At 42.6% G+C, this 25590-nt stretch overlaps 1 protein-coding gene across 1 annotated transcript in view; it reads right to left on the bottom strand.

Annotated features, from left to right (window-relative positions):
- Positions 1–25590, bottom strand: part of LOC144499693 (PC3-like endoprotease variant B) — a 532138-nt gene that overhangs the window by 189504 nt on the left and 317044 nt on the right. Inside the window, exon 4 of the mRNA XM_078221972.1 lies at positions 23236–23353. Coding sequence (XP_078078098.1) covers positions 23236–23353 — 118 coding nt within the window. The remainder of the gene's footprint in view (positions 1–23235; positions 23354–25590) is intronic.

Below are 25590 nucleotides of genomic sequence, written 5' to 3'. Positions count from 1 at the left end.
TAAGATGATGGTAGTCGTTGCCAAGGGTTTAGCACCAGTTTAAAGTTTATTTATTATTTGTCACAAGTAGACTTACATTAACAGTGCAATGAAGTTACTGTGAAAATCTAGTTGCCAGAATCTGGCACCTGTTTCGGTACACTGAGGAAGAATTTAACGTAGCCAATGCACCTAACCAGCACGTCTTTCGGACTTGTGGGAGGAAACCGGAGCACCCAGAAGAAACCCAAACCCATGCAGACACTGGGAGAACATGTAGACTCTGCACAGACAGTGACCAAAACGGGGAATTGAACCTGTGTCTCTGGCACTGTGAGGCAGCAGTGCTAGCCGCCCGGCCGCCTTCAATTTGTCAGAAGTGGGATACAGGAGGATAGGGAGCAGACTCATGAATGTAATTCACAGGCAGCAAATTAACCTTTTTTTCTCATTTTTTTTGTGTGAAAGATGGAACAGATCAGGCTCTTTTTCACAGAGAGAAAGGATAATTTGGAAGGGGAAATCACCTGAAGCTGCATTTGTATATCCCCCTATGACTGGTTATTTATTTTCCTTGGCTGAGATTTTGGAGCTATTTATCCAAACACCCACCTTGCAAGGGTTAGTGCGTTAACACAGTGTGACCTGACAAAGAGGAGAATGAAGGATATAACCCCGATCATATCTGTGAATGCTTCATAGTTCAAGGATTTCATTACAATTGCGGTCATTACTGCTCTGTAGGCAAACAAGACAACCATGTATATACAGCAAGGATTCACAAACATCCAGTGAGATAAATGATGATGTGGCTGAGGAATAAATGTTGGCTTTAAATGGTATCCCAGCATCTATTACAACCACCGGAACAGGCCAATGTACTTTCGGCTCAGCGTCTCATCTAAAAGACAAGTCCCCACATGGCAGAGAACTCCATCCGGAGTGGCATTTGAACTTTCTTATTCAGAGACCAGTGTGCATTCATCAGCCAAACTAACCATGAAGAAATACTTTTGAAAAGGAACAATAAACATTTAATATAATGTTAAGATCTTTGAAAACACCCACAATTACATTTCAAGTGCTCACTACACAATCTACAACAATGAATCCTGCTATATCAGTAATATTTGGAATGGTTACTGTCAGCTTATAAGTCACAGTAAGAAGTCTCACAACACCAGGTTAAAGTCCAACAGGTTTATTTGGAATCATCTGATGAAGGAGCAGCGCTCCGAAAGCTTGTGATTCCAAATAAACCTGTTGGACTTTAACCTGGTGTTGTGAGACTTCTTACTGTGCTCACCCCAGTCCAACGCCGGCATCTCCACCTCATAGCTTACAAGTCAACCTTTGAAGCCTCAAAAAATCCCTTCAAAAACACAGGTCAACATATATGCGGGTGTAAAAGTGAACTGCCAGCCTGGATGTGGGTGCTCGCCATTTAGAAATGTAATCGGCTTTCCACAGAGTGGGCCTGTCTTAAACTTGTGTGCATCTTTGCAACGCAGCCCGTATCACTTGTTTGATCGCTCGCACCTAGTTCGAAGGTACCAGTAAGTAGAACATGCATTTGTGGGGTGGAAAATTGAGACTGAGCTCTAATGCACATGTCATGGCTGAAAAGAACAATCAGCTTATACGCAGAGAAAATGCAAAAATATGATTTTTCGGGTTGGAGAAATTGGACTGTTGTATATGTCAGCTTGACTTGAATGCCATGATTTATGATACCTGATGCAAACAAAAATCTAATTCATGTTTTACACTGTTTCAGATCAAAAATTCACAAAATATAAAGGAAGGGTGGAATTCTCCCATTTTGAGACGAAGTGCAGTGGCAGTCGACTCCGGTAGCGCCTGTCCCACTGATCAGAATGGTGGGATCCTCCGGCAGGTTCTGTGTTTGGAACCTCATTAATTATGCAAAGTCAAGTTCCACTCCAACCCTCCTGGCGGTTGATTTGTCTGCTTGCCCTCAGCTGCCAGGTTCGAAGCTCCTGGCACCATATTTAAATACCAGTCCAGCACACGCAGACCACACTCTGTCCAGCCCAGCTGCCTTCACCAGACCGTGCAGGATGTCAGCAACCCAGAGGGAAAAGGCTAGCAGCCTCAAGAAGAAGTCTGTTCCTCGATTCAATCACGTTCCCCCTGAGCCTATCAGCTGTGAGGTGTCGATACCCCACTTGGATCTCTATCCATCACATCTGGAGCCTTTGTGCATCCCCTCCAGTAAATGATCTGGTATCCCTTTGATCCCCTTGTTTTGTGAACTTTTCCTGCAGGCTTGTCTGGGTCCAGCTTCCTTCCCTTCAGTCTTCGCTCTGCCTTCCATTGTTCATCTTCTTCAACAACCACCTTACTCCTCTTCCTGCCATTCTGAGCCCTTGCCCTATCCCTTTTCCTTGCCTGGCCCTCTTTCCACATTTCCCTGCTTGTCTTCATAAGGCTACCCCTATCAAGCCTGCCTTTACTGCACTTCACCCCTAGTCAGGCTTCAGTTGTGAGGGCAGCATGAGCCTCACAGTATAGTGCTGTCCTGACAGGCATTGGTGCGTTGCACCAAGGGGGAAGGAGACCCCTGTACTCGCAGCCCCAGGCACTGTGCTGATCTGGTTTGGTGACACGGGAGTGTCCATGGGTCTCGCAGCATAATGTTGTCCGTGAAGACCAGCTCAACATGGTGATGGATGGCAGGAACCAGTCTGCCCTGGCAGAATGATGTACGGCGCATCAGGAGCAGCGCAGCACTGTGTCAGAAAGGCTGAGTAGAATTCTCCCAACCTGCCCGGGACGGGTTTATGGTGGATGGGAATGGAGAATCTGGCCAGAGCCAAAATGTCAGAAACCCACTGGTGTAAAATAATGTTGCAATTCTTTCAATGGAAGGTTTATAGTAGGTCAGTCATCACAATGGCAGGCGATGTGATCGCAATTTACATTCATTTGAATCACATGGATGCTCATTCAATCAGCTGCCCACTGGCATTCCATCAGGCTTTTCAATCTTGTGTCACTCCAGCAGGAAATCACGTGCTGGGAAATGCTGGGGGGAATTCCATTGGGGGGGGGGGGGGGGGGAACATGGTGGTGGTATTTCTCTTTTAATTATTTGTATCGTAAGGCCCGAATGTTTTAAAACAAATGTTGCTGGCTGGGATGGGCTCTTATGTCATGGGACCGTCCCCTTCAGCCCTTTGGAATAAATGAGCTTGACTTTCTACAATTGAGGTACACCTTTAGTTGCCCATTATCTGGGTACTTACAGCAAGCCCTTCGCACAATCATAAAAAATATTTGTCGCTGTAGGTCAGTTTACATCTTGTGCTCTGATTATGATCTGCCTTGACTTTGGAAGGTGGTAGAATAAACAGCCCTGCAGACTCTTGCCTCGGCTATTAAGAGTCTAATAAATTTACTAAACTTCAAATGGAGAAGCAAACCCTTCACGTTTTTGGATTAACCATGCTCGTGTGGAAGTTAGAATCTTCAGTGTGAACTGGACCTGGCACAAGATTGTCAGCTTGCTGCTGACATCTCATGGAATCGCTCAAATATTTCCCTCCTTCTGACAATTTCAGATAGACTGCTTAACTGATGCTAGACTGAAACATACTTTCAGAGGTTGATCTAGTGGAAGGAAATTTATATACGCATTCCCTAAACTCAAATAGTCAGTTAAACATACAGCCAAATAAAATCCACAGGATGTCGTAGCTGAGATGAATGGTTTGGCCCTTCTATTGAATACTTGCTATTAACATAACATCTGCTATAGAGTCAGAGGTTTACAGCATGGAAACAGGCTCTTCGGCCCAACTTGTCCATGCCATCCAGTTTTTAACCATTAAGCTGGTCACGTTTGCCCCATATCCCTCTAACCCATGTAATTGTCTAAATGTTTTTTTAAAAAGACAAAATTGTATCCGCCTCTACTACTACCTCTGGCAGCTCGTTCCAGATACTCACCACCCTCTGTGAGAAAATTTACCCTCTGGAGTCTTTTGCATCTCTCCCCTCTCACTTTAAACCTATGCCCTCTAATTTTAGACTCCCCTACCTTTGGGAAAAGATGCTGACTATCTACCTTATCTATGCCCCTCATTATTTCAGAGACCTCTATATGATCACCCCTAAGCAACTGCGCTCCAGGGAAAAAAGTCCCAGTCTATCCAGCCTCTCCTTATAACTCAAACCATCAAGTCCCAGTAGCATCCTAGTAAATCTCTTCTGTACATTTACTCGTTTAATAATATCCTTTCTATAATAGGGTGACCAGGACTGTACACAGTATTCCAAGTGTCTTACCAATGTCTTGTACAACTTCAACAAGATGTCCCAACTCCTGTATTCAATGTTCTGACCAATGAAACCAAGCATGCCGAATGTCTTTTTCACCACATTGTCCACCTGTGGCTCCACTTTCAAGGAGCTATGAACATGTACCCCTAGATCTCTTTGTTCTATAACTCTTCCCAACTCCCTACCATTAACTGAGTTAATGGTTCGATCTACCAAAATGCATCACCTCGCATTTATCCAAATTAAACTCCATCTGCTATTCATCAACCCACTGGCCTAATTGATCAACTGTTCTGGGGAAATATGTAATAAAACATTTTTTCTGACACATTGAGTGAAGTGTTACTGGCTGTGCTCCCCCGAAAACTGGAAAATCCCACCCGAGATCAATGGACCTTTGCATAGTCTGCCCCCCGCCCGCTATGATTCCCGTGGCAGGCGAGACGAGAGAATTCCCCCCATTATGTACCTCAAGCAATGCATCATGTTTCACTCCTGAGGCAATTAATAACCTAATAGTTAACATTTCTTAATAACTTGTAATGGGCAGCACAGTGGTTAGCACTACTGCCTCACAGCGCTGAGACCCGGATTCAATTCCAGCCTTGGGTGACTGTCTGTGTGGAGTTTGCACTTTCTCCCCGTATCTGTGTGGGTTTCCTCTGGGTGTTCCGCTTTCCTCCCACAGTCCAAAAATGTGCAGGTTAGGTGGATTGGCCATGGTAAATTGCACCTTAGTGTCCCAAGATATGTTGTTTTCCCATGGATTTGCCATGGGAAATGTGCAGGTTATGGGCAGTAAGAAGTCTCACAACACCAGGTTAAAGTCCAACAGGTTTATTTGGTATCTCAAGCCACAAGCTTTCGGAAGCTCCGAAAGCTTGTGGTTTGTGCTACCAAATAAACCTGTTGGACTTTAACCTGGCGTTATGAGACTTCTTATTGTGCTGACCCCAGTCCAAAGCCGGCATCTCCACATCTTGGGGTTATGGGGACAGAGCAAGGGACAGGGCCAGGATAAGATATTCTGTCAGAGAGTTGGTACAGACTTGATGGTCCAAATGGCCTTCTTCTGAACTGTAGGGATTCTATGATTCTATGATACAATAACACATAACAATGGAGATGGAAGATCAAACTCTTCAGTCAAACAGTGAATCAGTTTAAATCTGCCAGTTTTGTTCTAAAACTTGGGAATTTAAGAATTTAAAACAGGATAAGTCCTTCTTTGGTGTATAGTGCAGCTATGTTGTAATGGAGCACTTTTTCCAACTCACCATTATCGCTGTTCACTATTCTGTAATAAAGTAGCTATTCTACCATGACATTGCACATGAAGAGTTACGACCAAGGGGTAAATTTTCCGGTCTCGCCTGCCGCGGGATTCATCACGGGCAGGACCGGAAAATTCGACAGACCATTTAAAGTTCATTGACCTCGGGCAGGAATTTCCAGTCTTGGGGCAGGCATGACTGGAAAACAAGTCAAGTATTCACGTCATGCAGATGAGAAAGTAGTGGGATAACCAGACTCAGGTGGAAGAGTGGAGTGCGATAGGAAGGGAGGTGGAGATGGGGAGAGGGGAGAAGAGTGAGTGATTGGGAAGGGCAGCAGTCAAGGAGAGGGAGAGCATGGAATTAAGTCAGGGCTCACGTCTTCAATCCGTGCTCAGAGGGGGCTGTGTATTTTTCACTGATCGAAGCATATGGTGGGCAGCCTGTTATTCCTGAGTGAAAAATCTCAGTTAAAGGATAATTGTTAATCAGATGTCATGCTAATCCATTTACCCCTTGCCCAAGGTTAAAAGTTTTGGTTCACAGGAGCTTTGCACCTGTCTATGAAACTGCCTTGCTGCTGACAGTGTACTGGGGAAATTGTAACATATAAAAAAATTGTAAGTCATTATACAGAAATGGGAATGTCATCTCGCAAATGAAAATATGCTGGAAAGCTTGTAAAGCATTCAACTTCTCAATACCCTGCAGGGGAATTCACTCTAAGGTATATGCAATATCGGTGGTTGTGTTGGATACAAAGAATTAGCTTGTTCCCCCAACAAAATCAGCAATTTGCAACTACTGACACTTTTCTATGCTGCATTCCGAATGTGGAATGAACACTTTCATGGTAAGTACAACGGCCAGGATTTTCCAGCCCTTTCCGCAGGCGGAATGCGCTGGTCCCGCTGAAGGTGACTCCCCCTGATGCAAAATATCGTGGACATCAACGGGACCAGAAGATCCTGCTGGCGGCCAATGGCGAGCTGCCTCTGCCAATAAATTCAAGACCATTTACTCTCGAAGTGTCCAGCTAAATTCGAAGGATTCATTGCTGTTAGTGATATGGTAAATGCATTTGTGAACATTTCTGCTACGCAGTATTTCTAACAAAATTGTTAATAGATTCTAAAAGTATTTTAAGTTCAAGTTTATTTATTAGTGTCACACCCTACACCCTAGCTATGACTGTAACACTACATTCTGCACTCTCTCGTTTCCTTCTCCATGAGCGGTATGCTTTGTCCGCGACAATACTTTTCACTGTATGCTAATACATGTGGCAATAATAAATCAAATCAAATCAAAACATGTGGGCTTAAGTTAACACTGCGATGAAGTTACTGTGATAATCATTTTGAACAAATAATGATTAGAGGAAACCTTCTTCCTCAGTTGTCCACGTTTTACTGTGCAATTAATTCTCCATAACAATTTCTCCAGTATGTATATGGGTGCAGTCTTCTCCTGTTGTTCCATTCTCAAAGCTTACATATGCCATTACTGCCAACACATTACATTCTTTTTTATAATTGTTTGCTACATCTCTAGTTGTAAGCATTTTCCAAAACCACCAATTATATTATCTATTTGGTTACCCTGGCTCAGGTTGGTTAACTTTATGCAGATTAGAGATCAAAGCATTGCTTCACCATATGGTGCCATTGATTTGCAGTGAAGTGTAGGATATTGTGGTAAGGTGGACAAATGGAGTTGGGGCAGTGACCTTACTGAATGGTGGAGCAGACTAGAGAGGTTGAAAAGTTTACTTCTGTTCCTATGTATCTAAGTTCACACATTATGATTTAATCATTCTGAAATAGATTATGGACATTAAAACAGATCTATATCAGGGATGTTTTTTCATGGCAAGGCAGCTTATCATGATGAATGAATGCCAGTGCGGTGATGTACAATACTCTGACAAACTTGTTGAATGTTTGGTGCAGTCTGTGGTCTGGACCTCGTTAGACAAGTAGACAACCATGTCTGACATCATGCTTGTTGAGGTTACCATGAAAGAATATCATTGGCAGACATGAATTAATGTGCAACATTGAAACATTTCATCAACACAATGGCTTTTCAGTCACTGATGATAGCTTTCAATCTATTTTATTATCTCTCATGTCTATTGCATTCATACAATTTCACTTGAATTATAGAACTTTCAGGGTTTGCAATATTCTTCACAGTAGCGTTGAGGAACTCATTGTTTACACAGATATTGTAATTTTTGAATGGGTGGATCTTTCGACTGTGATGTGCTGGACTGTTGATGGAACTGAAAATGTGTTCTCTTGCTCTTTCCTGTTTCCCACGCGATTCTAGTTAAAATGTAAAGTGCTGTTGGCTTGCATGGGATACATGTGCAATTTCACAATGGGGAAAGTTTTACATTGGTGAAACCCACCATCAGCTGACAATGCTGCAGCTAGTGGTGGGTGTGAGGCTCTCCATCATGGCCAAAATGTTCCACTGCTAACCCAGAGTTTGAGATTCATCATAAGCCTATTTGCAGAACCCTCAGTTCCTCCTTCAGACTTCAGCTCAACCATCATTTCTTCCCTCTCCGCCCTTCCACAATATAAACCCCCCCACCTGTCAATCCACTTCAAATTGTCTCTCTCCATATCTGTTGGACACAGCTAATGTGAATGAGATTCACACATGCTGTCAACTCCATCTTGAAGGCAGGATGTAATTTTTAAAAAATGTTTTACACTAACGACTATTCATGGCATGCAGACGTATTGCAAGTGGGAACCCACCGCAGGATGGCATGGGGTCCGTCGTGCCACAAGTTTAACCTTTGTGTCGCAATCTGCCATTGGGAAATCAAAATTTCGGCTCCCAGCTAATTGTCACCTCGCATTTTTTGTTCTTGCAAGCTCGAAAAAAATTCCACACCTTCCCCTACTGTCTTCTAACTCATTGAATTACAATCAGAAACTTACAGCAGAGGCCACAAGCTCTCAGCCCATCAGGTCTGAATTAAGTTGCATCTGACCGCTATCCACCCTGCATTCCTTTGAAGTCTTTTTCAGGTCCTCCTCACTGTTCGCCAAAACTTTTGCATCAACGGATTTCATAATTGCACTTTCAATGTTTAATCCTAATTCTCCTTATATACACAAAGAAAAGTGGACGCAGTGCTAAACCACCTCAAATATTGCTCCAGACTGAGCAACACCCATTTACGATAACTGTTCTCCTGTCATTCAAATCAATTATCCATGCTTCTGCTTTCCTTTCATACCACAAGCTAACATTTTTTATGACAAACCTGTTGTAAAAATCTTTTTATTAAAAGCGTTCTGAAATTGCACTCCATCTATTGTATTCCCTTTATCTAGTTGGTCATCTCTTCATAAAAATGAAATTCAACCATTTTGCAGTCTCTGGAATGTTCACAATTTCCTGATTTTGTTAACATTTGAATGCAAGCTGGAATGTAAACAATATAGAGCTCTGCTTTACATTAGTTTTATATATATATATATATATATATTTATAATATATATAAAATATCAAGACATTGGTTATGGTTCCACTTCCAGGAAAAAGAATATTGAGCGAGTTCAGTAGCTTTTCTATTCATAATGGTTTGGCAGTGTTGAAAAACTTATTTCAAATGAATGTCTTTTTCTGTATCTGTGAAGAACCCTCATAATGCATGACCACCAAAAGGAAACAATTAAATGTTTCAATATTTTTATGAGATCATTTCCCAATCATTTTCTCAATCTACACTTTTATTGCTTTTTTTCAGCTAGCAAATTGCCACTTGCTCAAAAAAGAGGTATAAAACAGGCCAGCAAAGACCCAAGTTGTAAAACGTTGGGAATAGTAGGAGGAGACATTATCACAAGTTGATTTATAAGGCCAATGACAGATGGGAAAGGAATGCTCCAAAAGTAGAAGACATCAAACTTCCCAACCCATTCCCACACAGACCTACCAGCAATCATTTTCGACCCATCTTGGCAGCAAATGGCTACCTATTTCAAGCAGGAGCCAATTTGAAATATCCCAATTGGCCTCTCGCTCGCTATGTGTAAGCATCGTGATCTTACCAGAGATACGAGTCCAACGGTATCCGAACCATCACCTCTTTAAAAGCAGCCGAATGTTCCATTGCAAATTTAGCTGATTCCAAGTTACCTCATCCCACTGCAATTGTCCCTCCCCCAATTAATTATTTTTATTCTAGATTGTTTCTTGCCCTTTTCCATATCTAATGTAAACCTTGTGTAATCTTGATCACTATTGCCTAAATGTTCCCCTACTGACATTTGATGAACTTGACTTACCTCATTCCCCTGAACCAGATTCAGCAACGCCCATTCACCATTAGGCCCTATATATATAGTGATCTAGAGAACTCTCCTGAACACACTTCAGAAATTTCCCCCATTACTAACCTTTACACTATTCCTATCTCAATCTACATTAGGATAATTCAAGTCCTCTGTTATCACTAGTCTACTGTTTTTGCACCTCTGTAATTTCCATGTACATTTATTCTTCTTTCTCACTAGTTGGTGGTCTGTAGAATATACTAATATATTGATACCTTTTATTGATTGGTATTGATTGATATAGCTGGGGGAAAGGAAATTATGATGCGATTAGACGAGATTTAGCTGGCATAGGTTGGGGAAGGAAACTGCAGGGGATGGGCACAATTGTAATGTGGAACTTGTTCAAGGAACAGCTACTACGCGTCCTTGATAAATATGTACCTGTCATGCAGGGAGGAAGCAGACGTGTGAGGGAACCATGGTTTACTAAGGAGGTTGAATCTCTTGTGAAGAGGAAGAAGGAGACTTATGTTAAGATGAGACGTGAAGGCTCAGTTAGGGCGCTCGAGAGTTACAAGTTAGCCAGGAAGGACCTAAAGAAAGAGTTAAGAAGAGCCAGGAGGGGACATGAGAAGTCTTTGGCGGGTAGGATCAAGGAAAACCCTAAAGCTTTCTATTGTCAGGAGGTATGTCAGGAGTAAAAGAATGACTGGGGTAAGATTAGGGCCAGTCAAGGACAGGAGTGGGAAGTTGTGCGTGGAGTCTGAAGAGATAGGAGAGGCACTAAATGAATATTTTTCGTCGGTATTCACACTGGAGAGGGACAGTGTTGTTGAGGGGAGTACTGAGATGCAGGCTGTTGGACTGGATGGGATTGATGTTCATAAGGAGGAGGTGTTAGCAATTCTGGAAAGGGTAAAAATAGATAAGTCCCCAGGGCCGGATGGGATTTATCCTAGGATTCTCTGGGAGGCTAGAGAGGAGATTGCAGAGCCTTTGGCTTTGATCTTTGTGTCGTCATTGTCTACAGGAACAGTGCCAGAAGACTGGAGGATAGCAAATGTTGTCCCCTTGTTCAAGAAGGGGAGTAGGGACAACCCTGGTAATTATAGACCGGTGAGCCTTACTTCTGTTGTGGGCAAAGTATTGGAAAGGATTATAAGAGATAGGATTTATAATCACCTGGAAAGGAATAATTTGATTAGGGATAGTCAGCACAGTTTTGTGAAGGGTAGATCGTGCCTCACAAACCTTATTGAGTTCTTTGAGAAGGTGACCAAAGAGGTGGATGAGGGTAAAGCGGTTGATGTGGTGTATATGGATTTCAGCAAAGCGTTTGATAAGGTTCCCCATGGTAAGCTTTTGCAGAAAATACGGACACATGGGATTGAGGGTGATTTAGTGGTTTGGATCAGGAATTGGCTAGCTGTATGAAAACAAAGGGTGGTGGTTGATGGGAAATATTCATCCTGGAGGTCAGTTACTAGTGGTGTACCGCAAGGATCTGTTTTGGGGCCACTGCTGTTTGTCATTTTTATTAATGACTTGGATGAGGGCGTGGAAGGATGGATTAGTAAATTTGCGGATGACACTAAAGTCGGTGGAGTTGTAGACAGTGCGGAGGGAAGTGGCAGGTTACAGAGGGACATAGATAAGCTGCAGAGCTGGGCTGAGAGGTGGCAAATGGAGTTTAATGCGGAAAAGTGTGAGGTGATTTACTTTGGAAGGAGTAACAGGAATACAGAGTACTGGGCTAATGGTAAGATACTTGGTAGTGTGGATGAACAGAGGGATCTGGGTGTCCATGTGCATAGATCCCTGAAAGTTGGCACCCAGGTTGATAAGGTTGTTAAGAAGGCATACGGTGTGTTAGCTTTTATTGGTAGAGGGATTGAGTTTCGGAGCCAGGAGGTCATGCTGCAACTGTACAGAACTCTGGTGCGGCCGCATTTGGAGTATTGCATACAGTTCTGGTCGCCGTATTATTGGAAAGATGTGGAAGTGTTGGAAAGGGTGCAGAGGAGATTTACCAGGATGTTGCCTGGTATGGTGGGAAAATCGTATGAGGAAAGGCTGAGGGGCTTGAGGTTGTTTTCGTTATAGAGAAGAACGTTAAGAGGTGACTTAATAGAGGCATACAAGATGATCAGAGGATTAGATAGGGTGGATAGTGAGAGCCTTTTTCCTCGGATGGTGTTGGCTAGCACGAGGGGACATAGCTTTAAATTGAGGGGTGAGAGATATAGGACAGATGTTAGAGGTAGGTTCTTTACTCAGACAGTAGTAAGGGCGTGTAATGCCCTGCCTGCAGCAGTGGTGGACTCGTCAACGTTGAGAGCGTTCAAGTGGTTATTGGATAAACATATGGATGATATTGGAATAGTGTAGATTAGAGGGGCTTTAGATTGGTTCCACTGGTCGGCGCAACATCGAGGGCCGAAGGGCCTGTATTGCGCTGTAATGTTCTATGTTCTATGTTTCATTTACCTCTGAAGTCTGCGGTCCCACTTTAAATCTGGTTACTACAATTGTCTCTTGAACTCAGAATACTTTGTTTACTCATTTCTGAATTCTTCTGAACAATACCTTAGTCTTTGTTCTCTTAATTTCTGTCATTTGAAACATTCTTTCTGTCACAATTCCCTGGTTATCTGGGCTGTAACTTGTTTCTTATTTAGCCTGCCTCTTTACACCTCCCTTGTCCTGTCCAGCTTCTCCTGGTTGAGAGATGTTCACTCTTAAGTGTCTTGTCTCCAACTGCAACAAATTCAACTAAAACTAACAAAAGAATCCTGTCCCTCTGAAAACTGGTACCTGTTGCTAAGCAATGACTTTCTTTTATTTACTCTTCACGCTGTAACCCTCTCTTAGCCCAATAGAAACACAGTTAGAAATGAACCAACCCCAACACCTACAAACACCTTTATTCAGCATGAATCTAACTATAAGTTTCACCCTTTCAGGCACAGCAACGTTAAATTAGACACATTTAAAATGATCCCCTATTTATAATGTTTGCCAAGACAGATATAGAGCTCTAAAAACTACTTTTGTTTTCCTAAAACTAGACTCTAGCCAACTTAATCGACACATTCAATGTCTCAGTTGTTTAAAAATATCCCTTGCACAATCCTTCAGAATGATTTTATGCCCCACCACGTACCATTCCCTCGCTGCCCTTCATCCATTTCAAGCATTCATTTTTCCTGTTGAATATTAGTTTGCCGATTTTTCTCTGTGAAGCTACTATTTCTGGTCCTATAATATCATCAATATAAATTAACTGGGTTTGTCTTCCTCACCAATATCCAGTGATTCCTGTTCAAAATTCTGTACTTGGACACTGGGTGAGGATGGATTAGGCTTTTCATCAGTGGCCAACAAACACGTATTCATGAAACTCGACCCAAGAGAGTAAATATCTTCATGAAAGAAAGTATAAAGTGAGAAACGTTGAACATGCAAGTAAAATTTCATATGGAACATTTTATACTTTTAAACACTTCTGTATTGAATTATGGGGATCTTGTGGTGCAGTGTGTAACGCCTCTGTCTGAGTCAGAAGCTCCAGGTTCAAGTCCCACCCTTGGACCTGATGGCTAAGTAAGGTGCATAACATTCATAATGTGGCCAATCAGGTTGAGTATCTGTTACGAAATAGCTGACTTTCAAGCAAAAGTCAGAAACTACAAGTCCCAACATGCCCTGGGTGTTTCTGCCCATGTATGAGTAGGCTGACCATACGCAGTTCAGCGTTGTGAGGCCTTTGGGCCAGGGACAAGTGTCACTGCCCCTATGTGGGGGGAATAATCATGTGAAAACCCAAACATGGGACCAAGTAGTTGAACGTGATAAGGAGGGGAGGTCTGAGACATGGAGAGATTCCAGAGAGGGGGAGGTGAATCCAGAGAGGGAACCAGGAAAGGAACTACTGGGGAGAGAAACCACTGAGGAGATGAGCAAAGAAAGTGGCTCCAAGAAGTAAAGCTGCTGCAGGTTCAGAGTAGTGGGGGCTTAGAAAAAGGCCCAGTTAGCAGAGACGACAGCAGAAGGTTGCTTATTCTGTGTTGCAGGCCTTTGGAGCACTGGTGATCTGCTTGGTTTGGACAAAGAGCTGAAATTGTGCCTCTGAGTTGGTGCTGGAGTGCAGACTCGGGAATCCAGTGGAACGGAATCTTGGGAGATGAGATTGAAACCCTGAGCAGTGAGCAGTTGTTGAGACAATATAAGTCAGAGTGCCTGTTTCACCTAAACAAAATAAGTGCGAGCCACTCAGTGGTTCATTCCTCAGGGCAATGCCTTTCCCAATCAGGATCAAGCTGCCTGTTTAAATTTCAAACAATGATTGGCAGTTAGCTGTCAGTCACCATTAACTGGTGCATTCTCCATGGCAATGCCTCCACCAATCAGAATCCACTTGCCAATCAAACAGCACTCTCTTCTCATAAGGTATAAAGTTGCTGTTTCTCCTTATTCTTGTAATTATCCTGATGAGTGCAAGATGAAAAGCTTTGACAAAATGCCTTTTCTGCAGCAATAGTCTAGCTCTGCACCACCAAACAACTATTTGAACGAAGGTTTATCCCCAGCTTGATGGCAGTGGTGGAGTGGGGGATATGCCAGGCCATGAAGTTACAGTTTGTGGTTGTATACAATTCTGCTGTTGTTGAGGGCCCACAATGCATGGCTGCCCAGATTTTGATTTATTAGATCTATTTGAAATCTATGCCAATTAGCATGGCGGTAGTGCCACACAACACGATCTCAAAGTGTAGATGAGACTTCATCTCCACAAATACTATGCAATGGTCGCTCTTATCAATACTGTCATGGACAGATGCATCTGTGACAAATACATTGACCAGGATGAGGGCAAGCAGATTATTCTCTCTTGCTGTTTCCCTCACCACCTGCTGCAGACCCAGTCAAGCAACTATGTCCTTTAGGACTGAGCAAGCTCAGTCAGGAGTGGTGCTACTGAGCCACTCTTGGTTACGGACATTGAAGTCCCAACCCAGAGTACATTCTGTGCTCTTGCCACCCTCAGTTCTTTCTCCAGGTGGTGTTCAAAGTGGAGGAGTACAGGTCCATCCGCCGAGGGAGGGATAGCAGGTGATAAGCAGCAGGAGGTTTCCTTGCCCATGCTCGACCTGGTGCCATGAGACTTCATGGGGTCCAGAGTCAATGTTGGGGACTCGCAGGGAACAAAATAAGTGCGAGCCACTCAGTGGTTCATTCCTCAGGGCAATGCCTTTCCCAATCAGGATCAAGCTGCCTGTTTAAATTTCAAACAATGAAAGGACAAGGATGAGGGCAAGCCCCTGACTTTATACCACTGTGCTGCCCGCCACCTCGATTGTTGGTGGAACAGAACATACCCAGGAATGGTGATGGTGGTGTTATGCACATTGTCTATCAGGTAAGATTCTATGAGTGTGACTATATCAAGGTGTTGGGTGAGTTAGAAGGACTTTGCAGGGACTGGAGGGCTGGGTGTTCTGTTGTCGTCTCCAATGCCTTGGCTAATGTCGGGTGGTCTGTCTGGTTTCATTCATTTTAGAGTCTGCAACAGTTTAATACAACTGAGAGGCTTTCTCGGCCATTTCAGAGACAACCAAAAACAGCAGAATTCCTCTCTAAAGGGAATGAATGACCCATTTGGACAATCGTCAATGGTTTGGTGGTCACCAGGCGACAGGTTTTTAATTCAAATTTATTAATCGAATTTAAACTCTTCCAGCTGCCAGGATTTGAATCCCAGATCATTAGCCTGGACCTCTGGATTACTAATCCAGTGAAATTACTACTATGCAACTGCCTCTTCCATCCTTCAATGGCAGGGGTAAGAGCAGGAGAGATTCCTGCTGAGCCATGTGATGGAATTAAACTGTGACCTCTACCACCACTATCCATAGCTCCAGACTACAACATACATGTAATATTGTATGTTACCACAGTAACTTAGACTCTGACATGTTAAAGTGTGTGCAGCACAGTGTTTTTTTTATTCGTTCATGGGATGTGGGCATCGCTGGCTGGGCCAGCATTTACTGCCCATCCCTGAGGGCATTAAGTGGATCTGGTGTCAAATTTAGACCAGACCAGGTAAGGACAGCAGATTTCCTTCCCTAAAGAACATTAGTGAACCAAATGGGTTTTTACAACAATTAACAATGATTTCATGGTCACCATTAGCCTTTCAATTGCAGATTTTTATTAAATTCAAGTTCCACCATCTGCCATGGTGAGATTCAAACCCAGGTCCCCAGAGCATTTCCCGGAGTCTCCGGATTACTAGTCCAGCAACAATACCACCACACCACTGCCTGTAATTGGTATCTCAGGAACCTGATCTGAATATTGGCTATTGATTGAAACAGGCAAGTATCCAGTGTTAGACCTTTTTCAAAAAGTTGCCAAAGCTTTTTTCGGGGAAGTGAAGCCACAGACCTATCTTGAGGTCATTTTTGCCCCATTGATGCGAGAAGATATGAGGTAAGATCAACTTTGAGGTGAGAAAGATGGTTTAAATATAAAAGTAGAACATGAGGACCTGTGACTTCCAGGACAGTGTACCAGGAGGGGTTGTAGAGGGGTGTATCTGAAAGATGTGCTGGGAAACCCCACCCATCTCCCCAGAAGTTCCCTAGTGAGGATTGCACCCAATTGCCTGGAAAATTCAAACTTCCTTTGGACAATTACCCAACACTGGGAACCATCTGTAAATGTGATTCAAATTGCAAACTCCGGATGATTCCAACTTACATCAACATTCACCCAGAAAAAGTGAGATTAATTAACACCACTTCTAGCTTCTGGGTACCTACAGTGCTGACCCACGCTGTCTACCAATGGCCTCCCCCACAAAAACAACCAGGAAAGTCCCCCCACCGACTTGACATCCCAGGGCCCAACTAGACTCCACCCACACTGGCCTGACCTGACCTCTACCCCAACAAGGTCTGGCCTGACCTGACTTCTCCAGGGCTGAACTGACCACCCCACCCAAATCATATCCAATTGCCTAAGACACTGACCCTCTCCCTGACTTGTTGAAGTGGCGGGACCTTTAGACTTACCTGGTTTACAGCAGCTAATATTGTAAATAAAGGTTGTGTGGATTACTTACCTTGGGCTGAGTTTTCCTCGACTGTAGGCCTCAGGAGCGTGCTGTGTTAGAGTGATCTCACCTGGCCTGAGTCAGAAGGTCTGGTGAGATAGGGGTGGAATCATTGTAAAGTAGGAAATCCGGAGTAGAGTGGCAATTTGATTCAATTTCAAAAAGAAATTAGATATAGCTCCTGGGATCAAGGGATATGGAGGGGGAAGTGGGGGGAGATCAGGATATTGAATTTGATGATCAGCCATGATCATAATGAATGGCAGAGCAAGCTTGATGGGCCGAATGGCCTACTACTGCTTCTAGTTTCTATGTCAATTGCCACTCCGCCAAAGTTATGGGCCAACAATTCAGTCTTTGAGTAGTGTGCCAACCATTAGCGTTGGTTGTGTGCAAATCTTTTTCTTTGCCTGTATGGGGCTTTAGTCTATCGTTTCACTGTTCCTTTCTCTCTCTCATTTTGGTTTCCTTTTATTGGCTTGCTCTGCCTCTGTGATTTTCACACTTCAGCAAAGACACAATGTTTCTTGGTTCTTCTTGTTAAACATTAACAAACGTGGCTGCAGATTCTTGGGGACGAGGTAACAGATTTCAAACATGATCATTAAACTTGGCAAAATACTTTCGCACCACACGAGAGAAATGCAAGCTGCATCAAAATCCAAATTTTTGGCTTCCAGTCAAAAGTTTGAAAGCTGCACAGTGGAACACATTTATCAGCTCTGAAGACAAAGCTGACTCTGCGAGGACTCAGCGTGGATAACTGGCCACTCGAGAATCAGAATTTTACTTAAAGATCTAAACTAAGTTTAACGTGCCTACAGCCTAATTGAATTTATTTTGGGGTCTAAAGTATCGCTAGTGACTCAGATGTTGGCATATCATAATCCTATTTTCAGTAATGTTTTATGCATTACAACACTGACACTTTTACTACTTCACTGTAAATCAGAAGAGGGAAATTTCTGCAATTTAAAAGGATGCTGTTGCCATGGTTAGCGAATGTCTTATGTCTACACACAGGGCAGATTGGCAACACGATGAGGTTATCCCCATAGATGACAGCATAAGGCTCCTGAATTTTAATTTTACATGCAGTTGAAAGTAAGAAAAACCATTAGATTCCTGGCAATGTCCAGTGAATGTTTTTAAATTCATTGACCAGATGTGGGCTTGGCTGGTTGGGCCCATCTTCATTGCCTGTCCCTATTTGCCCTTGAGAAGATTTTGGTGAGCTGCCTTCTTGAACCTCTGAAATCCATGTGGTGTGGAGACACTCTCAGTGCTGTTAGGGAGGGTGTTCCAGGATTTTGACCCAGGGACAGTGAAGAAACAGTGATACATTTCCAAGTCGGGATGGTGAGTGGTCTGGAGGGGAACATCCAAGTGGTGGCGCTTGCATGTATCTGCTGCCCTCGTCCTCCTAGATGGTAGCAGTCGAGGGTTTGGAAGATGCAGTCAAAGGGGCCTTAGTGAGTTCCTGCAGTGGATCTTGTAGATGGTACACGCTGCTGTTGCTGTGCGTTGGTGGTAGAGGGAGTGAATGTTTGTGGAAGGAATGCCAATCAAGCGAACTGCTTTGTTTCGAAGGTGATAACCATCTTCAGTGTTGTTGGAGCTGCACTTATCCAGGCAAGGAGAGAGTACTCCATTACACTCCTGACCTGTACCTTCTGAGTTACTCACCACAGGATTCCGAGCCTCTGACCTGCTCTTATTAGGTACAATATTTACATGGCTAGTCCAGTTCAGTTTCTGGTCAATGGTAACTCCAGGATATAGATGGTGATGAACCATCTCAGTCTTCTTGGTCAATTTAAAAATATTTTCACGCCACTCCACTGCTGAAACAGTCATAATTTTACAGTGATAAGGCTTCTGAGAGGTCACATGTATCTTTCCCACCATAAATTAACCATACACTATTATCGGAGGTAATAACCAATGCTATATATCTGTTTGCCGTGTCATTCTTTATTCTCTTCTGTAATCTCTTCTATATTTGTGTAAATTTTACTTTTGGACATTATAATCCATTTCAATATTTTTAAAAGAAATAGAACTTGCATTTATTTCGTATCTCTCACAACTTCAAGGTCCCAAATTGCTCTGCAACTGATTACGTACTCTCAAAAAAGGGGAGAAGTTGGTGAAATCACTGGATTAGAAGTCTAGAGGCCCAGGCTAATGCTGTGGAGCACATGTTCTCCAGCTTATGTAATATAAAATTTAATTCATTAAAACAAGATTTGGACTTGAAAGCTAGCCTCAGTAAGATGGACTATCACTGATTGCTGGAAAAACTCATCTGGTTCACTAATGTCATTTGGGGAAGGAAATCTGCCAACCTTACCTGGTCTGGCCTACATATGACTCCAAACCCACAGCACTGTGGTTGACTCCGAACAGCTCTCATGTACATTTAGGGATGGGCCTAGGCTATGATGTTCACATCACACAAACAAATTCAAAAGTGTAACCATTGTCGTTATATAGGAAATGGGGCAGCCAACTTGTGCACAATAAAATCCCCCAAAAGAGCAATATTTTCTTTAAAAAAAAATCTTGTTACATTTTCCTTTTATTTTATTTATTTGAGGCCCTGCTACACATTTCATAATGCCCAGATCAGAAAAAATTACTTTGATTGACTGAAAACCATTTCTAACAGTCTCCTTTTCTTCCAAGCAAGGCCTAATGTTTAGAGGATTAATACAATCACATATATATGGCAATCAAGCCAATCTCCTTCATCCTTCAAGAAGGCAGCAGCCTACTTGTAGCTGGATGAGATAGCTCAGCTATGAATAATCAAAAGCAACGTTGCAAAAGTTTACATTACAACATATTTACAGTAGGTTACAACACAAACTTGTTGCAGCAACCAATAAAGCAAATTGTAGCATTGCATTTGATCCAAGAAAACAACACTGTTGTTTTCAGTAAATTACACAGGTGGGATATACCATATTTAATAGAGAATTTTTACTCGGTGGAAAACTAGTTGATGCAATGTAATTGTATTTTCAAAAAGCATTCGCTAATTTGCCACTAGAAAGACTGCTACATAAATTAACATGGATTGAGGATTAGTTTACAGACAGGAAAACGTAGAAAGAATTGGTATTTTTTGGGTTGGCGGGCAGTGAGTGAGATACCAGAAAGATTAGTGCTTGGGCTTCAGCGGGTTGCAATCTATATCGATTTTACTTAGAAGAGGGAATCAAGTGTAACCTATCCAAGTTTGCTGATGATACAAAGTTAGGTGGGAAAACAAGCTGTGAGGAGGACAACTAGGCCCAGAATCCTCTGCAACTCCAACCCCTCCAGTCCCATCTGCCTTGTTGCATGTCTTCTGTTGGTAAAGGTGGCTCACCATTGCCGCCAGTGAAATCTTCTGGTCCGCTGAAGTCTACGGTGTTTTGTATGGCTCGCCCACCACACTACCAGAGAACCCACTTTGCGGGGTGTGGCGAGGCGGGGGGGGGGGGGGGGGGGGGGGGGTGGTCACCTTCAATGGGACTGGAAGATCTGGCCAGCAGGAAGCACCGAAAACCCCACCCAAGGAGACTGGAAAGGGAAATGGACAGGTTAAACGCATGGGCAAGGACTCGGCAGATGGAATGGAATGTGGAGAAATGTAAAACTATCCGCTTGAAAAAAATATTAAAGCAGATGATGTTTCAAATGATAAGAAACTGAGAAATGTTCATTTTCAGAAGGACCTGGATGTCCTTATATATAAATCATACACAGTTAAGATGCAGGTAAAGCTCAGCAATTCGGAAAGAAAATGGCATGTTAGTTTTTATTGCAAAGGGATTTGAGTCTTGGAGTAAAAAGTCTTACTACAGTTAAAAAGGGCCTTGGTGAGGCCACACCTAAACTACAATGCACAGTTTTGCTCTCCTCACCTATGGAAGGATACATAGTGGAAATGCAACAAGGGAACACCAGATACTGAGTTGTTGAGTTTATTCCAGGCTTAGATTGAAAGATCTTTTGGATACAAAGGGAATCGTGGGACACGTGAATAGTGCGGGAAGGTGGAATTGAGGTAGAAGATTAGCCATGACCATAGTGATTGGAAAACATGCTTCAAAGGTCAAATGGCCTACTCCCGCTTCTATTTCTTATGTTAAGTTCAACAGAGATCTATGTTATATATTTAAGTGGTTGCATAATTGCTTTAACAGCCAGTCACATGATTTGCTGGTGATGTCATTGGGGTGCTTCACAGGCTCCTGATTAGTTCAATTTTCTACTTTGTGCAGGCAACAACTCCGACAATAAATCTGTTGTTAGTTTGAAGTTAAGTGTGCAAGCCATACATTTTTCTTTTTGCTTAAAACCCACAAGCCCTAACATAGGACAATACAGAAGGCAACATTAATAGGATAATTTTCTCCATATGCTCTTTCTATTGCCTCAGTTAATATGTCTATATAAATTACCCAACGATCTCCTTTTCAAATGAAAGGCATAATAAATATATTAAAATAGTACAGGCAGACAAATTGGGCATCTGTGTCAACCAAGGCATTAACAAAAGCACAGAAAACAAATGAAACCCAGAAACACACAGCATAAGCTACGTATCCCAAGAAAATTCAGTAGAGCTGCAGTTAAGATGCTCATGTCACAGTTCAGTGACTGCAGTTTCTCAGTCCTAGCCCTGGCTGACAATTGAACTTCCCAATATGTGCGATATGAGCTTTGCCAGCAACCAGCTGGAAAGCTCGGTGGGGTATTCCACCTCAAGGAAAAGTAACAAGTAATTTGCATACTATGGAAAGAGAGTATCTACCTTAATGAGATACAGAATAACACAGGATGCAGAGGGGCCTGTGGCCCTTCCCCACCCTCTCCATCATTATCTCTGCAGGGAGCGAGTTTCCATCATGGGAAAATAGATTCAAGGCAAAACTCAAGGGGAATCTAAATGAAGTGTGCATCAGTAACAGAAAGTAAATTGAGTAATTTAACAGAACAAGGCAATAGCTTATTGATCATAAGAAGCAAGAATAGGTCATTCGGCCCTTCAAGCCTGCTCTGCACGCGATAAGATCATGACTGATTTGATTGGAGTCTTAACTCCCATTTCTTGCCCATCTCCCATTAGCCTTAACACCCTTTTCAATCAAAAATCTGTCTAACTCAGCCTTGAATATATTCACTGACTTGGCCTCCACTGCTCTCTGGGGAAGAGAATTCCAAAGACTAAAGGCCCTGTGAGGGAAGAAACTCCCCCCTCATCGACACTTTAAATGGAAGACCCCTTATTTTTAAATTGTGCTCCCTTGTTCTAGATTCTCCCAAGAGAGGAAACACCCTCCCAGCATCTACCCTGTCAAGCCACCGCAGAATCTTTAATATTTCAATAAAATCATCTCTTATTCTTCTTAACTCCAATGAATATAGGCCTACTGGGGCAATGAAGTTTATATTAAGTTAGAAAAATTAGAACAATTAGGGCGGCACGGTAGCACAGTGGTTAGCACTGCTGCTTCACAGCTCCAGGGACCTGGGTTCGATTCCCGACTTGGGTCACTGTCTGTGTGGAGTTTGCACATTCTCCTCGTGTCTGCGTGGGTTTCCTCCGGGTGCTCCGGTTTCCTCCCACAGTCCAAAGATGTGCGGGTTAGATTGATTGGCCATGCTAAAATTGCCCCTTAGTGTCCTGAGATGCGTAGGTTAGAGGGATTAGTGGGTAAAATATGGAGGGGTATGGGGGTAGGGCCTGGGTGGGATTGTGGTCGGTGCAGACCTGATGGGCCGAATGGCCTCTTTCTGTGCTGTAGGGTTTCTATGATTCTAAAAGAGTATAAGCCAACATGCTGTAACCACAACAAATTATCCTAGTTTTTAATGTAAAGATTTGAAACATATACCAGCATTCTTCAAATTCTGGTGAAAGTACGCTGATTAAAAGTATTGATTCAGGTCACTGGGGAAAATGAAAGAAAAAGGTTTGGGCACAAACCCAAGAATTACTTGATGCTTATTGAAGCTACATTCCAGATGAGGATCACACAGTAAAAATGTACAGACATTAACTGCCCCAAAATCAAAACCATGGGTACATCAAATAAACCGAACTCAAATCAATGTGACTACAACAGCATATCTTTGGAATACATTAGCAATGGCTGGGTTAAAAAAATGTAGGTGTCAGATCCCTTATGGCTCTTATGATGGGTGTATTATATCACACAGTTTTACATTCAGAGTTTTGTTATTTATCACTTACTTAGTATTTTAACGAATGAGGTGATGCTGGGTTCTTTGGAAGCGAGTGGAAGATCCGGAAATATAATTTTGTCTCGTTTTTCCACTTCATGAACCTCTTGCTGTTCTGTCCACTTGACCTAAATGAAAGAATTAATGCCTAAAATTAGTTTACACTTTCAAACCTATCAATTTTACCTTCTCATCTGAGACCGAATTTATAGTATTAGTTTGGGGTTCATTTGCTAGTAAACTAGAATGTGCCTAATGTTTCCCATCCTATCCTTTCATAAATACAATAGCTAAAGTTCAATGTTAAAATAAACTGAAAATCTACATTACATTTGCAAGCTGTACATTTTTACCATAGTACATAATATCTATAGTAAACTATCAGAGACCTGTCCATCAATCAGGGTGCTCTGTATTATGGACTGAGGTACCTTTGGTTACCTTTGAGAATAGTCAATCTTCAGCCATTGTCACAGAGCCCTCTAGTGATATCACAAGGAATTTGTTTTAAACAACAGCTTCCGAAACAATTACTGATGCAGCAAGAATAATGTATTTCTCAACACTCACTTAGCTGGTGCTACAATATTTGCTGGATTTTTATTTATATGAACGGAAATTTTGTTACATATAACAAGAAAATCTTCAAGTTTTTTGTGATTTTTGTTTACCTTCGTCAATGATATTTATAAACTTCATATTTTGCTTCTCTCCATTATATTGCGTAGTACAGGTCGAGTATCTTTCATCTCAAACCCTTGGGGCCAATTGCGTTTCAGATTTCAGATAATTTTGGTTTTCAGATAGCGCAGATAGGCCTAGGCCCACTTACAGTACAATGGCCGAAGCCTAGGCTAAGCCTAGTCTAAAGTCAATAAAATGGCCAGAAGAGTAAGATGTACCACTGAATAATAAGTATAGGATACCATCCGCGATTCTGCTTGTAGCAGAAGGGTCGCAAGGTAAACAGAGCAGGCAAACAACTAGACTGCCCATGTTAAAGGTCGGGTGCAGGCGGCAAAGTTCGTGTCGGCTCTGGTCATGTCGGCTTGGGTCACAGATTTCCCATGCTAAAGGTCAATGAAGTTCAAAATGAGTGTGGTTTTTGGATGTGTTCAGTTTTCAGATTTATGGATAAAGGATTCTCAATCTGTACTGTGGTACCGAATTGCTCACTCTGCAGCCACCAGACAGTGTTATTAAAATTTGCATCCAGAAACAATGGTGGGATCAAATGCATCACTGACATTTTGGGCCAACCTTTTAATGATTTCTGGATCCCAAATTAAGTTAAAATAATAACAGGGGCAGTCTACCTTCACCTAAAATGGCTTCTACACATTAAAGCAGCGGAATCAATTTGTTACCTGACAAAAAACTTAACCCGAATTATAATAAATTACCACATGGTATCAATCCTTTGATATTCCAAGCTAACGGACGGAATAAGAAATATAAACAAAAAATGAGCTTATTTCACTCAGCATTTATCTCTCTCTACCATTTGTTTAAATATTTGTTCGCTCCCTTATGAGAGGCACAGTGGTTAGCACTGCTGCCTCACAGCACCAGGGATCCAGGTTCGAATCCAGCTTTGGGTGACTGTGTGTTCTCCTCTATATTTGGTTGGATAAAGTGCTTAAGAAGGAACACTTTCCTTTATTGGTCAAGGCCCAGAATGTAAGAGTAGGGAGGTTATACGAGAACAATATAAAGCACTAGTTGGAATGCAGCTAGAATATTGCACATGATTCAGCTCACTGCATTACAGGAAGGATGTGATCGCCCGAGAGAGGGTACAGAGGAAATTTGCATTGTCTGTTCATGCCTGCGGGTGCTCTGGTTTCCTCCCACGGTTGAAAGATGTGCAGGTTAGGTGGATTGACCATGGTAAATGTGCAGGGTTATGGGGATGAGGTGAGGGATTTGGACCTGGGTTAGAAGGTGTTTCGCAGAGCTGGTATAGACTGGATGAGCCAAATGGTCTCCTTCTGCACTGTAGGGAATCTATTACTCCCAAGTAACAAAACGAGAGAGAAGATTTTACTTTCTCTTTGGCAGTGTTATGACAGGAATGCAATCTTTGAAACATACAATTTCTAAGTGTGCTATTTGGTTAGCAGATCACTTATTATGTGGAAACAGCCATTCTCTTTGTTAGCATTGAGAGGAATGTTATTCACAATGTCTATGCTGTACACCATTCTAGAGGATTGGGGAAAGGCCCCATCTAACAAACCACCTGCCTTTTTTTTGTCAAAGTGTGAGCTTGGATGCCAGGGAGCTGTGTCCGAGCAGTTTCAGGGGACAGTGCCAGGATACGGCCCAGGCATGACCTCTCTCCCAACCTATCCCACCCCAGGGC

Source organism: Mustelus asterias, chromosome 10 (genome assembly GCF_964213995.1).
Source record: "Mustelus asterias chromosome 10, sMusAst1.hap1.1, whole genome shotgun sequence".
Classification (NCBI taxonomy): domain Eukaryota; kingdom Metazoa; phylum Chordata; class Chondrichthyes; order Carcharhiniformes; family Triakidae; genus Mustelus; species Mustelus asterias.
This window is presented reverse-complemented; position numbering and strand designations above follow the sequence as displayed.